General features: G+C 43.2%; 1 protein-coding gene across 1 annotated transcript in view; it reads left to right on the top strand.

Moving 5' to 3' along the window:
- PPIL4 (peptidylprolyl isomerase like 4) overlaps nucleotides 1–12,478 on the top strand; it is a 41,554-nt gene extending 29,076 nt beyond the window's left edge. The window contains exon 13 of the mRNA XM_032771767.2: nucleotides 9,874–12,478. Within this exon, the coding sequence (XP_032627658.1) occupies nucleotides 9,874–10,110 (237 nt within the window). The 3' untranslated portion in view covers nucleotides 10,111–12,478. The remainder of the gene's footprint in view (nucleotides 1–9,873) is intronic.
- Nucleotides 12,479–14,478: the final 2,000 nt, after the last annotated feature.

Below are 14,478 nucleotides of genomic sequence, written 5' to 3'. Positions count from 1 at the left end.
ATACCACCCATAGGGGTGAGAGGGGAATTTTTTTTTTATATATATATATATATTTTTTTTCCTATCAGAGTCTGTGGGAGGAGTGTAGTGTTTGTCCAGGGAACTTTTGTTGAATTTATTTAAGACCTTACTGAGTTTCCCATATGTTATAATTTCTCATGGTTTATGAGCATAGTGAGCCATGTGTTGATTTTTATGGCTGATGGCAAGCGTTTGATTAGCGAGTCAGCTACTCTTTCTGTTGGACTTTGTTCTGTTATACAGCTGTAATAGTTTAATAAAAATATTGACAGTTAAGTTTGATCTTAAATTGCCAATTGGAAAAGGCGATCTCATTTGTTTTCTGTTCTGTTGGTATAAATGCCTGTTTGATCTCTGCGTGGTCAAATGAGTTTGCCTATTGGCAGCAAATTTGTGTTGTTTCTCTGGTGGTGATATCACGCATGATAAATAGCAATTTGCATGATCCTTCAGTTGCTTCACCTGTCCTTTGCCAAGTAATGCCCCTAAGGCTAGACTTCTTCTAAGGGTATGTCTACACTACGACATTACTCTGATTTTACAGAAGTCGATTTTTGGGAACAGATTGTATGAAGTCGAGTGCGTGCATCCCCACTAAGCACATTAATTTGGAGGTGTGCGTCTATAGTACTGTGGCAAGTGTCGACATTCTGAGCGGTGCACTGTGGTAGCTATCCCACGGTTCCGCAGTCCCCACTATCCATTGGAATTCTGGGTTGAGCTCCCAATGCCTGATGGGGCCAAAAATTTGTCACAGGTGGTTATGGGTAAATGTTGTCAGTCAACCCTCCCTCCGTGAAAGCAATGGCAGACAATCATTTCGCGCCCTTTTCCCTGGATTGCCCGAGCAGACGCCATAACACAGCAAGCATGGAGCCCATTCAGCTCACCGCAGCAGTTAGGAGCACTGTAATCACCTCGTGCATTATTATGCAGTTTATGCAGAACCAGAAGCTGAAAAACCAGACGAGGAGGTGATGGCAGCACGGTAACTAGTGATGAGGACATGGACACAGAGATCTTTCAAAGTATGGGCCCCGGCAATGTGGGCATCATGGTGTTAATGGGGCAGGTTCATGCCATGGAATGCTGATTCTGAGCCCGGGAAACTTGCACAGACTGGTGGGATCGCATGGTGTTTCAGGTCTGGGATGATTCCCAGTGGCTCTGAAGCTTTTGCATGCGTAAGTGCACTTTCATGGAACTTTGTGACTTGCTTCCCCCTGCCCTGAACCACAAGAATACCAAGATGAGAGCAGCCCTCACAGTTAAGAAGCGAGTGGCGATAGCCCTCTGGAAGCTTGCAATGCCAGACAGCTACCGGTCAGTCGGGAATCAATTTTCGGAGTGGCAAATCTACTGTGGGGGCTGCTGTCATGGCAAGTACCCAACGCAATCACTGAGCTGCTGCTATCAAAGATAGTGACTCTTTAGTAGTGCAGGTCATAGCAGATGACTTTGCTGCAATGGATTCTCTAACTGTGGTGGGGTGATAGACAAAACCCATATCCCTATCTTGGCACCGGACCACCAAGGCAGCCGGTGCATAAACCGCAGGGGTACTTTTCAGCGGTGCTGCACGTTTCACCAACATCAGTGTGGGATGGCCAGGAAAGGTTCATGACGCTTGCGTCTTCAGGAACTCTGGTCTGTTTAAACGGCTGCAGGAAAGGATTTACTTCCCAGGCCAGAAAATAACTGTTGGGATGTTGAAATGCCTGTAGTTATCCTGGGGGACCCAGCCTACCCTTAATGCCCTGGCTCATGAAGCCGTACATAGGCACCCTGGACAGTAGTAGAGACTGTTCAACTATAGCTGAGCAAGTGCAGAATGGTGATAGAGTGTGCATTCGGACGTTTGAAGGGTCACTGGCACAGTTTACTGACTATCACAGACCTCAGCAAAACCAAAATCCCCATTGTTGTTGTTGCTGCTTGCTGTGTGCTCCACAATCTCTGTGAGATGTTTATGGTGAGGTGGGAGGTTGAGGCAAATTGCCTGGCTGCTGATTACGCTCAGCCAGACACCAGGGCGATTAGAAGAGCACATCAGGAAGCGCTGCACATCAGAGAAGCTTTGAAAACCAGGTTCATGACTGGCCAGGCTATGGTGTAACAGTTCTATTTGTTTCTCCTTGATGAAAACCCACCCCCTTGGTTGACTCTAATTCCCTGTAAGCCAACCGCATCTTATATTGAGTGCCTGCGGCTTTGGTGTTAGATCAAACATGCTGGGCAACAGAATTTGGCTTGCAGGCGGCCATGGTAAGCCATAGTCTTTCGGATTCTGCAATCTTCATAACAGCAGCACCTTCCTTTCTCATACCAAGCAATGGCCATTGAGTTGTCCATTTAGGGCTGTGGTTTTCATGTTAACGTGCAGGAGCAGAAACCAAACTAACCCCCCTCCCCCCATACACACACACACAATTGTTTTCTCTGGGATGACTGCTTTAATCCTCCCCCCACGGCACCACGTGGCTGGTATCAGGGAAGATCCCTGCTAGCCAAACGGAACAGCTCAGCGCCAATGTCTGTCCCCCCGCCCACTTGGCTAACTGCAGGGAGGATTTCTCTTCGGCCACAGGCAAACAGCCCAGTCGGAACGGCCACCTATGAATGTCCCCTTAATTAAATTCCCGTATTTCAACCAGATTACCATGAATGATATCACTCTCCTGAGGATAGCACAGAGAGAGAAAGAACAGATGTTGTCTGAATGCCAGCAAACACCGAGACATATGCTGCCAGGCTTTGTCATGCAATGATACCAGATTACTTGCTCCTAGCATGGTATAGTCAAGTGTCCTACCATGGAGGACAGAATAAGGCTGCTCTCCCTGCAAAGGCTTTTGGAGTACCTCCGGGAGAGCTTCATGGAGATGTCCCTGGAGGATTTCCGCTCCATCCCGAGACATGTTAACAGACTTTTCCAGTAGCTGTACTGGCCATGAATGCATCCCGAGTCCTCAGGGCAAATCAATCATTAAAAAACACTTTCTTTTAAACCACATTTTATTTTTACAAAGGTACACTCACCAGAGGTCCCTTCTCCAGCTTCATGGTCCAGGATACTGCCTTGGGAGGCTTGGGAGGCTATTTCTGGATCTACCAGAATAGAAATGCTGCATGTCTTATTGGAAAGCTGGGAATCTCCTGGGTGGGAATAAATTTTTAGCCCTGATGGTTTTGGGAGGTCAGATCTTAAACTTTGATCTGTCATCAACTGTCAGGATTAAATGTTGCTTGTGTAGGGCTTCAGGCCAGTGTAACTTTGGGGAAAGATGGAGGGAAATTCAACAGATAGGGGATTGGGAGGAGAAGGAAACACTTTGCTTGTTGCCAATTCAAATACCCAAATAATAATAATAAATAAAAAAGTGGAAGTTAAGAGCTACTCAGATTCTGTTTGTAGTAATTCCCATAGATCTGGATTAGTGCACAGAGGGTGGTGAAAATACAGTATTACATGGCTGTCACCTACGTGTGTACCTGTCGATATAAATATGTATTTATCTCTTTGCTCACAATGCCCAGTTGGTTTCTTCCTAGGCATCTTGAAACTACCACATTCAGTCTGAATTTAGTCTCAAAATTCAGTAAATAGGATGTTCTCTTTAGCCTTCTTCATTTTTATTATCATTGGTTTCAAAAATAAGACAAATGTAGAGCAGAAAAAAATGACAACCATTTAACCACCAGTCAGACTACTTTACTGAGTAGCAGTGATAGAATAGCAGAGATCATTGGATCCATAGACTAGGATTAAATGTAGCAGAACAAGCATTTACAGAATTATATATATTTTTTCTGACTAGCCTGTTGGGCTGACTCCCCATAGGAATGATAAGTGGTGGTGTGAGGCAAGCTGTTCCTTTCCTGGAAACGTAAGAATGATAGCTTCACCCTAGTTAAGCAATTTCTAAAATGCCACAATAACTAGCATCAAACTGAAGAATCTTAAAGCAGCTGATGGAATGTTATAACTTGAATGAATTTTTTCAAAATTCTGGGCCCTATAATCAGAGCCTTAAACACCTGACTTTCAAGTACAGGGAATAAGCAAGTATCTGATAAATTCTTGTTTAACTGTGCCAATTTCTGTACAGTGTGAGTGTAAATATCCCTCTACTTCGACATTTAGAGTGACTGGTGTATGGTGGCATAGAGATAATCTAAATGACCTAATGGGCCTTTTCCTTCTCTTAATTTCTGATATTTTATTACTGTGCTAACTTCTCTTATAGCTGATAGGGCAGGTATAGCCAGTTACTTAAATATCATGAATTATAAAATTATCAGGAAAAGAAAAGTATAACAGCATCCATACTACCTTTTCATTATACAGCCAATTTAACTTCATCTCTTCTGGGATTAACATTTTCCTTTGCACTTAAAATTAATTCAACAATTTACAGTTCCCTTTGCTCTAAGGATAGGTAAATACAAGTTTGATTCTAACTCACAGGTATGTTGACTGCACATTTTAACTTAGTAAATTTCCAACTTGCAGTTAGAAAAATATCTTTGCTGTTTCTCCTTGAGAAGTTAAACAGGGTCATAAACATAGCCCCGTCACTCATGACAGTGATGTGCAATGCAGAAAACCCTAGGGTAGTAAAAGTTAGTTAACATACTTGACTGTAGAAGAAGAATACTTCTGGCTCTCACAATATCTTTCGTGAGATTTACTGTTCTCAGTCAACTAAACAAACATTACAGAAAATACTACAAAATTATGACTGAAAGCAACCATATATATTATTCTAAGGTTAAAAACTTAGATAAAGTGGAGTTAAGGTTGTAAATATCTATTAATTACATAAAGGAACAGAGAGATCCAGTAGAGATGCATAGAATTCTCAGAAAACACAAATATTAGCCTTTGTAGTCAAAGATAAGGTTACACTTGGGGGGGAAGTATGGAAAAAGATGGCTAAGATCAACAGAAGCTTGTGGCACAACAGTAGAATGTGACTCTAGGTCTGAAGGCTGTGTGTTTGAATTGGATCAGGGTCATTATTATCTCTCCTTTAAAGTGCCATGGCTAGCTCAGTCAATAGAGTGATAACTCTTAATTTTAAGGTAATTGGTTCATGTTGAGAATCCATGTTGAGAATGTACCTCGGACTCTCTGCGGAAAGGTTTATTTAAATTCTACATCTTGTATTATACAGGAGGTCACAGACGAGATGATGTAAAGGTCCTTTCTGGCCTTAATCTATGCAATAAGAAACCTTTGTCTCCTCCTACTCTGCGTACCCAATTCCAAGCTGCTTATGAAGCAGACTTTTTGATGAAGGAAGTTTGCCATCTCTGGATTGTATTTAAGATGACTTTATTCACCTGAACAGATGATCACGGAATAATGTAGGGTCGTGCTATGTGATTACGATTGTTGCAGGAGGAAGGCATCTGATTATTTTTCCTGAACTTTGTCTGTCTTCCGGTTTTATACTGCTTTCTACCACGGTAGTATCTGAGAGCCTTTCTTGTAAAATTTGATAGCACTATTTAAGTCCTTACTTGCTTTCATGGAGTCTCTGGTGCTTCTCCGCTTTCAGGTTAAAAATTCTGCTTGAGGTTTGGTTTTTGGTTTTTATTTGATTAAATATTATTAATTTATGTTTTTGGTGTAGTGAAAATCTCAGTCACGCTGTCAGTGTAGTGTAGGGGGCAACTTTCCATGCTATCTTGCTTCTTTTTTTAATTCTCATGACATGTGATCCTGCTTGGATCATTGGCTCATCTACCTATTGCTCCATCACATGCACTATAAAATTTCGTTTTCCAGGGTTGCGTTCTGTTGGCTAAACCTGCAGTCCCATGCCTCAGGAAGTACACACCCATCTTCTGCCACAAATAAGGCTGGGGTTCTACAGACAGCCTACTTCACTACACATCCCTCCTTCATCCCCAGCGCGGATCCATTCTGTGCACTGAATAAAGCGGGGATCCTGTTGAGGGGAAAAGTAGTATGTGATCCTGTCACTAAAGACCAGGTCATAAAGCATATGGGCAAGATTGCTGAATTAAGGTGGCAACCTTAATTCTGTCATTTCCTAACTTTTGATTGCTTGACTGTGCAGTCTTCAGAATGTTCTAGGAAACTACACACACACAACTACACCCAAAGTTAATATTATGTGGACCAGTCACTAAAGAGGAAATAGGAGAGATGTTGACAGTTAATTTCACAGCTATTTGATGACTGTAGAGACTCAGAACTACTGAGTTCAATTCCAGGTTCTGTAGGAGAATCTTCTCAAGTGGTTCTGTACCCTTTTTCCTCTGCTTTTCCTGCCCCTTTTGCTCCACTTTCTCTGTTCCAGTCCTGACTCTCCCACCCCACCAGTCTCCATATCCGAATCTTTCCCCTCCTGTTTTCCTCTTTCTCCTCCTCCCCTGGTTCCCTGTCCCAGTTTACTCCATCTGTTCCACACTTCAGTGTGAGAAAGATCTTCAGGTGGCATAAAGCTGGGATAGCTCATGCCATGCCACCCTCACCTCCAGCAGCCAGACAGCTGTGGAAAGAAACATTAACTAATCCTTCTAACACTCTTGTGAGGCTAGGTATTACCCCTATTTTAAAGGTAGAGAAACTGAGGCAGAGAGGGGTAGATGCTCTGTGATCCCCAGACAAATTTATCCTTTGCAGCAGCGCATACTACTTAAATAAAGAGCACACTATCACGCTCACACTTTTCAGACTACTTTAGATTGTGTAGTCTGATCTCCCTGTGCAGCAGTTGCTGTGTCTGTGAGGGCAGCCTGGAAGTATCTTACATACATTATGGAATCGACAGCTGTGACCTATAAATCACTTAATTGTATAGATTTTTCTCTTGGACTCATGTAATCTCAGTTTTATTTTTTGTTTACAACCACAACTTAAAACATGAAGGGTTTCTTTCTGTTCCCTTATAATTTTGAAGGAAGTGCTGCGGTTTTTGGATTTCTTTTGTCAGAAAAAGTTTCAGTTTAAAGTTGTGGATTTAAGTCTAGAAATTTGGCCACTGAGGTCCAGTGGGACTTCATTCGGGCCATGCTTGGGGACTTACCTTGAATCTAAGACCCGGTTTACACACACAACTGCACGAGTTACATGAAATTAGTGTTTAAATTGTAAATGAACACATGCATTGGTGCTGTTGGTCAGTGAAATTAACTGTGCTTTAGGCCAGGTGAGCTTTGGTAAACCTGACTATTGTGTTTGATCTACTATAGTTAATAGGTTTGAGAATACAACCTGTTTGCTGTGGTGTCCACATAAACACCTGTTTAATCAGTGTACTGTTGATTATAAATGTTGATCTTTGTATTTTATACTTGTAGTGCATGTGGACTGGGTATATGTTCTTTATTTAAAGGGCAAATTTATACTTGCCGTTATGGTAAGGAATAGCTTATAACTATGAACAAATTTTAAACTCGTTTCTTCCCCTTTGGCAGTGACTACATTTGTTTTTCTCTGATATTTGCATATTGGTGAAGTATCCCATTCCAAAGCAAGCTACAACACTGGCTTGAAGAGTACACAAAAATGTGGTTAGAATTTACAATATAGACTTTCACAAAACTTCTTAGGAATTGTGTGTGTGTGCTGGGAGGGGAAGGAGCTGAAGAAAAAAATGTGTAAATCGTCCTTTTCAGATTTTGAAATAAAAGAAATCTCACTTCTGGGTAGTTTAATGGTTGTGCAAACAGTAAAGAGTCTATTTTTTAAATGAAAGCACCCAGAACGTCTTATGGAAGAGCTTGGGATTTGTAATGATGTGACCTCCATCATCTTAATCATTCCAGAAATGATATACTAAAAGGCCTGTTGTCTCCATTTGGCAGACATTTCAGTGCTAAATCAGTTTCTTAATGATCTTCCCAAAATGCAAATTCTGGAAGTATGCTTCTGATGAACGCTTTGATATGTTAAAGCTTGTAGGTAAGTGCTGCAGGCTGCTCAGTTCTAACGCCAAATGGCATTTTGAATAATGTTGTTTATGAGCTTTTGAATAGCAGTTGTTCTCTGATGACTTGCAGTGTCTGAAATTTCTCTGGTTTAACTAAGTAACATTATATAGAGCTTTGCTTAGTCAGTGTTGTGCTGATACAAAATAGAGATGGGCCTGAACCAAAAGCCTGGATCCAGACACCCCCATTGTCAGAATAATCCAAATCTAAATCCAGATCTGAATTTTGCAAATAACTCCAACTGTGATAACAGGCCAAGCTAAAGCTCCAGAGCGGAACCCCTGAACATTATTATTACCACTGTCTGCTATTCTTCTTTCAACTAATGCAGTCCAAAGATAGAAGGCCTTCGAGCAGTGTTGGTCGAGCCCACAGACCAAAGGCCTTCTGTTTGACTGGCTGAGTGTCAGCTGTTCTGTCCTGCTCCATGCAGGGGGCCCTGCTAGTTGGCTCCAGCTCCACCCCGAGCTCCCCTGCTGGTCCTGGCTGCAGTGTCCCCATGCTGACCCGCCTTTGAATATCATCCTCCCCCTGCCCCCAGGCCGCCCTGTGCCAGTTCAGAGTATGAGTTGCATCTGGGGAGGGAAAGGGCCTGCTTGGTAAGGGCTGGAGCTGTGTGGAGATTTGGTCATCGCCTCATGGGCAGCTCCCCTGCCAGGCAAGCCCCTTTCGCTCATGATTGCAATACGTCCTCCGAGTCGACGTGCTGGCTTGGGCATGGAGGGATGCAAAGAAGTTGAAACTGGGACCAGGAGCAGAAAACAGGGGCTAGAGCAGCTGGGAGCCCAGGCCACAGCCAGAGCTGAGTAGCAGGACCATCCTTCGTCAGAGCTGTTAGGAGCTTGGGGTGGAGCTAGAGCTGAGTAGCACGGCTGTCCTTGGCTAGATGGGGAGCCAGGTAGCAGGAGTCCCCTTACAGCAGAGTCCTGAGCTGGATATAGATGAAGGGAAGAGGGGATAGACAGGCTCTAGGGAAGTTGCCCCCTCTTCCCCTGGGCTTCTCCCAGCTCCTCTGGCACATGCAGTAATAAGGAGGCTCTTTTCTTCTGCAGCTACTCTCCCTTCCTCTTGCCACCATTGGACTGAAAATCCTGATTACCCGAATGAGCATGGGGGCAGGGGCGCCTCTAGACAGTTTGCTGCCCCAAGCACAGGCACAGGCATGTCTGCGGGAGGTCCGTCAAAGCCATGGGCCCAGTGGACCCTCCGCAGGCAAGTCACCAAAGGCACCCTGCCTGCTGCCCTAGCTGCGGCTGGCAGAGTGCCCCCCGCAGTTTGCTGCCTCAGGCATGCGCTTGGAGTGCTGGTGCCTGGAGCCGCCCTTGCATGGGGAGCACATTGCTTATTCATATAATCATGATGTTTGATTGAAATTCAGATAAACAGACCTCACCTGTACATGGCATGACAGTAAGCAGAAGGCAAATAAACTGAAGTGCATCCCAAAGCATGCCCCTGATTGGACTAGAAGTCTGCATGCTATTCAAAAATCAGCCAACATTCCATCTTTGGCGCATATCCATAGGTAGCCAATCCCTGCCAGCTGGGTGAAGAATTGACATGCTTTCACTAGAATGCAAACAGCTGCAGAATCCTTCCCCCCTGCCCCCCCACCCCAAGATTTGGACATTTTCTTTTCTGACCCCCCAGAAAATGTAATTGAATACCATTAGAGGTAGCACTTCTTGGTGTTGCTGCAGTTTATTTTGCCACACGTTTATTTCACATTAAATGCTTCACATTATGCATTTGAATTGCTTAGAAGCAGTACAATTTTTAGAAAGCCAAAGAGCTGATGTTACCTACTTTCTTGTTCTGTTTTATACCCTTTAATATTTTTTCCCCTTTCACCTATAACTGCATGTCACCAAACTTCCTTGACAGGACTCTGACCGGCAATATGAAGAAGAATGCTGTAGAGAGAAAAGAAAGAGCGAAAAGAGAGACAGACATCAAAGTCGCAGTCGCAGCCAGTCTCGGGACAGAGACAGCCACTACAGTTCCAGCAAATCTAAAGACAAATATAGAGGAGAGCTTTGGGAAAGAGAGCGTGATAAAAAGAGAGAGAGAAGCAGAAGCCCTAAGAAATCCAAAGATAAGGAGCGGTCCAGATATAGATGATGAAATACCCTTCTCTTTCTATATTTATATAATGCATTGGAAACAACTATGCAGGTACCAGAGCAAAGCTCTGTTTGCCAATACTTCTTGATCTTTCAGTCCCAGGACTGCCTAGTGTACATGTGTAACCTTTAATAGCGTAGAATACTGCTTGATTCTGGATGACTGTCTCAATAAAGGATTTTGTATTTTATGTATATTTCTTTGCTATTTCACTACAGGGCTAAAAGCTGCAGTGTAGAGGTTTGGGCTTGGTCACCCTCCCCCCCAGCCCAACCCAAATGTCTACACTGCAAGTTTTAGCCCTGCACTCTGAGCCAATTGACCCAAACTCTGAGATTCAGCGCAGTGGTTTTTTTGTTGGAGTGCAGACACCCAGAGCTAGGAACAGCGATCAGTCATGGTGCAATTCAGCACATGGTATTCAACTGTTGGATTGTATTACAACAGACTGTCCAGAGTGGGACTGATAGGACAGTATGGTTTTCTCATAGCCCTAAGAAATACAAGGGAGTTGGGTTTTGTCTGTCACTTCCTACTTTGCTGTAAGAAAATCCATTCCTTGAAAAAGGTTCTCTTGTCTGGAAGACAGAAATGGCTGCTTTTTTCACCACATGTCAGGTAAACACTTAAAACTATTAACACATCTAATTCTTATTCTTAATGCTTGCTGTGTCTGAAGTTAATGCTGTTGAAGAGAAATGGCTTGATGATTTTGGATACTCTTTATCCATAGCACAGATTAGTGTCAGTGCAAACTTTCATGCTGCCTTTCCAATGAGAACAATACAGAGGTAACAACAGAATTATTACTGGAGTGCAGGGGATTGGACTAGGTGACCAAATTGAGGTCCATTCCAGTCCTACACTTCTATGATTTAAATATATATGTAGGTACCTAAATTTAGGAGATGTCAAATGGGGCTGAGAAATTCTGGCATACCTACCTCAATTCCCAGCATGGCTCACTACGTGAAGGCTGCTATTCTGGAAAATATCCAAATTCTTCCTGCTACAAAAATGAAGTTCTAAGCACTATGAGATAGATAGAATCCACTGCTATGATCATGATCATGTTGTATAGTGCTTTCAGAAGTAATGTTACTGTGTAGATGAACTGACCTTTGTTGCAAGGTCAGCTGAGACAACCAACCATTTCACATCATCGCTGTCCTGGCTGTGGTTTTGTGGCTTAGTATAGAGAGGAGATTCTTTTAATAAGAGGCCATAATCATGCCCTCTATATCTAGCTTCACAGCTTCCTAAGAAAGTTGACTCATTCTACTCCTGTTGAGTTCATACTTCCCTACTGTTGTTTCATTTTTGTCAGAGCTATGGTAGCTTCAACCTCAGGATTAATATTGACATTTATTAGCATGGTATTTAAATTATCCATTTCCCTGGTAATGTTGATTGTAAAACCAAAAACCTCAGAGCAGAAACCTCAGCTTCTTTACCTTCACTGAGCTGTGGCTGTGACGTCTTTTCAGGGGAGTTTTTCAGACACTCCAGGGCATCAGTGCAGTTTTCTCAGCTCGAGATTTGGGGTTTCTTCTTCTTTCCTTATAGAATTCCCTTTTCCTTAAATAGCTTTAAAATACTTAAGTGTGCTACAGTATCTTATTCCATGGTGGGAGGGGGAGAGGGAGTTACAGATCTAAGGGGCTTCAAGTCCTCTGCTCTTGTCCACATGCAACTTTGTAGACACCTTTCTACATACTCATGCCACCATTTAACAGCTGCACACACAAGTGAGAGAATGTTTATGTTCAGACCTCTCATCACCTGCAAATGCTGGTGTTAATGCACTAAAAATGTTTGCAGGAGGCCAGTGTCTCAAAGGCCTACGGTTACACCTTTGAGATATTGGTGGGGAATGCCACCAAAATGTGCATATGGGTTAATTGAGTGACCAGTGGATCTTAAGGTGAGGAAAGATAAGAGACACACTAATATCATCTCCCCAGGGCTTGCTGCTCTGTCTGTCAGGTCTAAAATTAGTCTCTAATCCTGCAGTTGAGAGCATACTGTCAAGTGTAAAATCAGAGCTGGAGACTAAGCTCTTTGGGGCAGGGAGCTAGTTCTAGAAAGCGCCTAATACCCTGATGGCTAAAAACAATCTGAAAAAATGTTAAATGACAGTAGCTCACTCAAATGCTTGTATATAATATATTGTCTGAACACCTTTGCTCTAGCTGTCAGATTTTTATTTGTTTGAAGTGATGGTCTTAATGTAATGCATTGTGCCTGCATTAAAAAAGCAATCATGAATTTTGTAGGTGTTATGACAAATCTTTAAAGCTGAAGGATGTTTTCAGGAGCGCTTAAGAAATCTCGGGTTGACTAGCAATAAACTTTTCAACTTGAAGCTTGTTTGGGACTTTTTGGTTGAGAGTGAGGTGCTTAAGTTAGTATGATAGAAAACTCTGAGGAATAAGAACAACTCCGCTATAAAAATAGGAATAAAAGCTCTTCTGATAGCTCTTTAAAGCACTGGTGCAACAACAGTTTAAAAAAAATTCTGGTCATGTTCTGATAGATCTTGCAATGGGATCATAACATTTTCCAAGAAGTCTAAGAATTTTCTGCTTGTGGAAGGGGGTTAGGCAATGTGCATCCTGATGGCATCAAAAGAAGACCTTTTTAAAACCTCCTACACCCATGCAGTGTAGCTGCTGGCAATGGCCTGGGCCTGAAATAGTTACATTCTGGTCATATGAGTTTAGTAGCTTTTTCTCATTCATGTTTGCAGTTTTGCTGGGTGCAGGCAGGCTGGCTCCAGGCACCAGCTTCCCAAGCAGGTGTTGGGGTGGCAATCTGCAAGGGGCAGCAGTCCCTGTGGTTTTTGCCCCCAAGCAGTGTGTGAATTGCCGCTGCGGAGGGCGGGAGCAGTCCGTGTGCTGTTAGGGCGACTCGTGTGTTTCCGTGGCGGTTTGGCGGCAACTTCTATGTCCAGCTGTTTCCAGTGGTGCAGCTTGTGTCTTCAGCCGCCACGGAAATGTGTGAGCCGCCCTAAGGGCACACAGACTGCCCCTGCCTTCCGCAGCGGCAATTCGGTGCGCTGCTTGGGGCGGCAAAAACAGTAGAGCAGGCCCTGGGTGCAGGCCAAATTATATCCAGCCAGCCTAGGGGAGGGCTCTCCTCTCTATTCTGACTAATCACCACATTCTATAGCCTTTTATGTCCCCCGTGGTTGACTAAATGCAGCACTTTTTGTTTTTGTTTTGGGAAAGAGGCAGCCTCCAATGGTGTGGGTGCCACTGCTCCATAAATTGGTTAAAAGAGCTATGTGTGCCTGTCATGCAGTCCCTCAGACTGCACCAGATTTAGGGCAAAGTATTCTCTTTTGAAATGGGTGGCATGGGCCAGCACATGGTTTCTTGTAGCTGTAACACTGATTGCTAATCCAAAGGGGATATGTGATGGAATACTATTTTGCTGTCATCAGTGGAGGAAGGTGACTGTCATTTTGCAATTTAAGAAACCAAACAGTTTTACCTAGTGATAGTATTGCCAGTGGAAGTTCCACAGCCACTTCAGCAGGTGGCCTGAATCAATGTGTTTTCTAGCCAAACTCCATCTTGCTTTCAGAAGTGTCTTAGATTTGCTATAAACTGACACATGGCACCCAGAGCCTATCCAAAGCCCAGAGATACTCCCATTGACTTCAGTGGGCTTTGGGGTCAGGCCTTAACGTTAGATCCTGCCATTTAGAATCTCTTTGCTCAGAACCCACAGTCTCAGCCAATATTGTATATACCTATGATTGAACACCCTGCCTTGGTCATGCACTTACAAATGAGAAGGTAAAGCCAAGACATTTTAATTCAAGTCCCAGGGTGAAATTCCATCCCCATATGAGCTGATGGTAATTTTATCATTGACTTCAGTGGGGCCTGCATTTCACCTGAGGAATCTACACCAAGAGTATACACAGTCCTTTAAGATCATAGGTACAATTGAGGAAGTCGCATAAAAATCTGTCTGCTACCCAGTAGCAGTCACACATGAGATACTTTGGGTTCAGGTTGGTAAAACATTCTTCTGGGGGAAGATATTGGCTGTTTCACAATGCAGTAAATGCCAATATCCAAAAACCATCAGCCTCAACATGGGAATGTTTACTAGTCCTTGTCTCTAAGAGAAGGTACCAGCAAAGAAATTTTGGTCAAAGAAATGCAATGCTTTAGCTAAATAAGCTAAGGTTCATTGTTACTTCTGCGGTATTGGGGATGGAACGGGCAATGAGCTATTGCTATGAGCTAATATTCACAGTCCTTGCTGTACTGTTACAATGAATGAGAAAACAGCCTGATGCTATCATGAGTGATATCTAATGGCACAGTCTGATTTTTAATTACAGTTACA

Source organism: Chelonoidis abingdonii, chromosome 3, assembly GCF_003597395.2.
Source record: "Chelonoidis abingdonii isolate Lonesome George chromosome 3, CheloAbing_2.0, whole genome shotgun sequence".
In the NCBI taxonomy this organism is placed as follows: Eukaryota; Metazoa; Chordata; order Testudines; family Testudinidae; genus Chelonoidis; species Chelonoidis abingdonii.
This window is presented reverse-complemented; position numbering and strand designations above follow the sequence as displayed.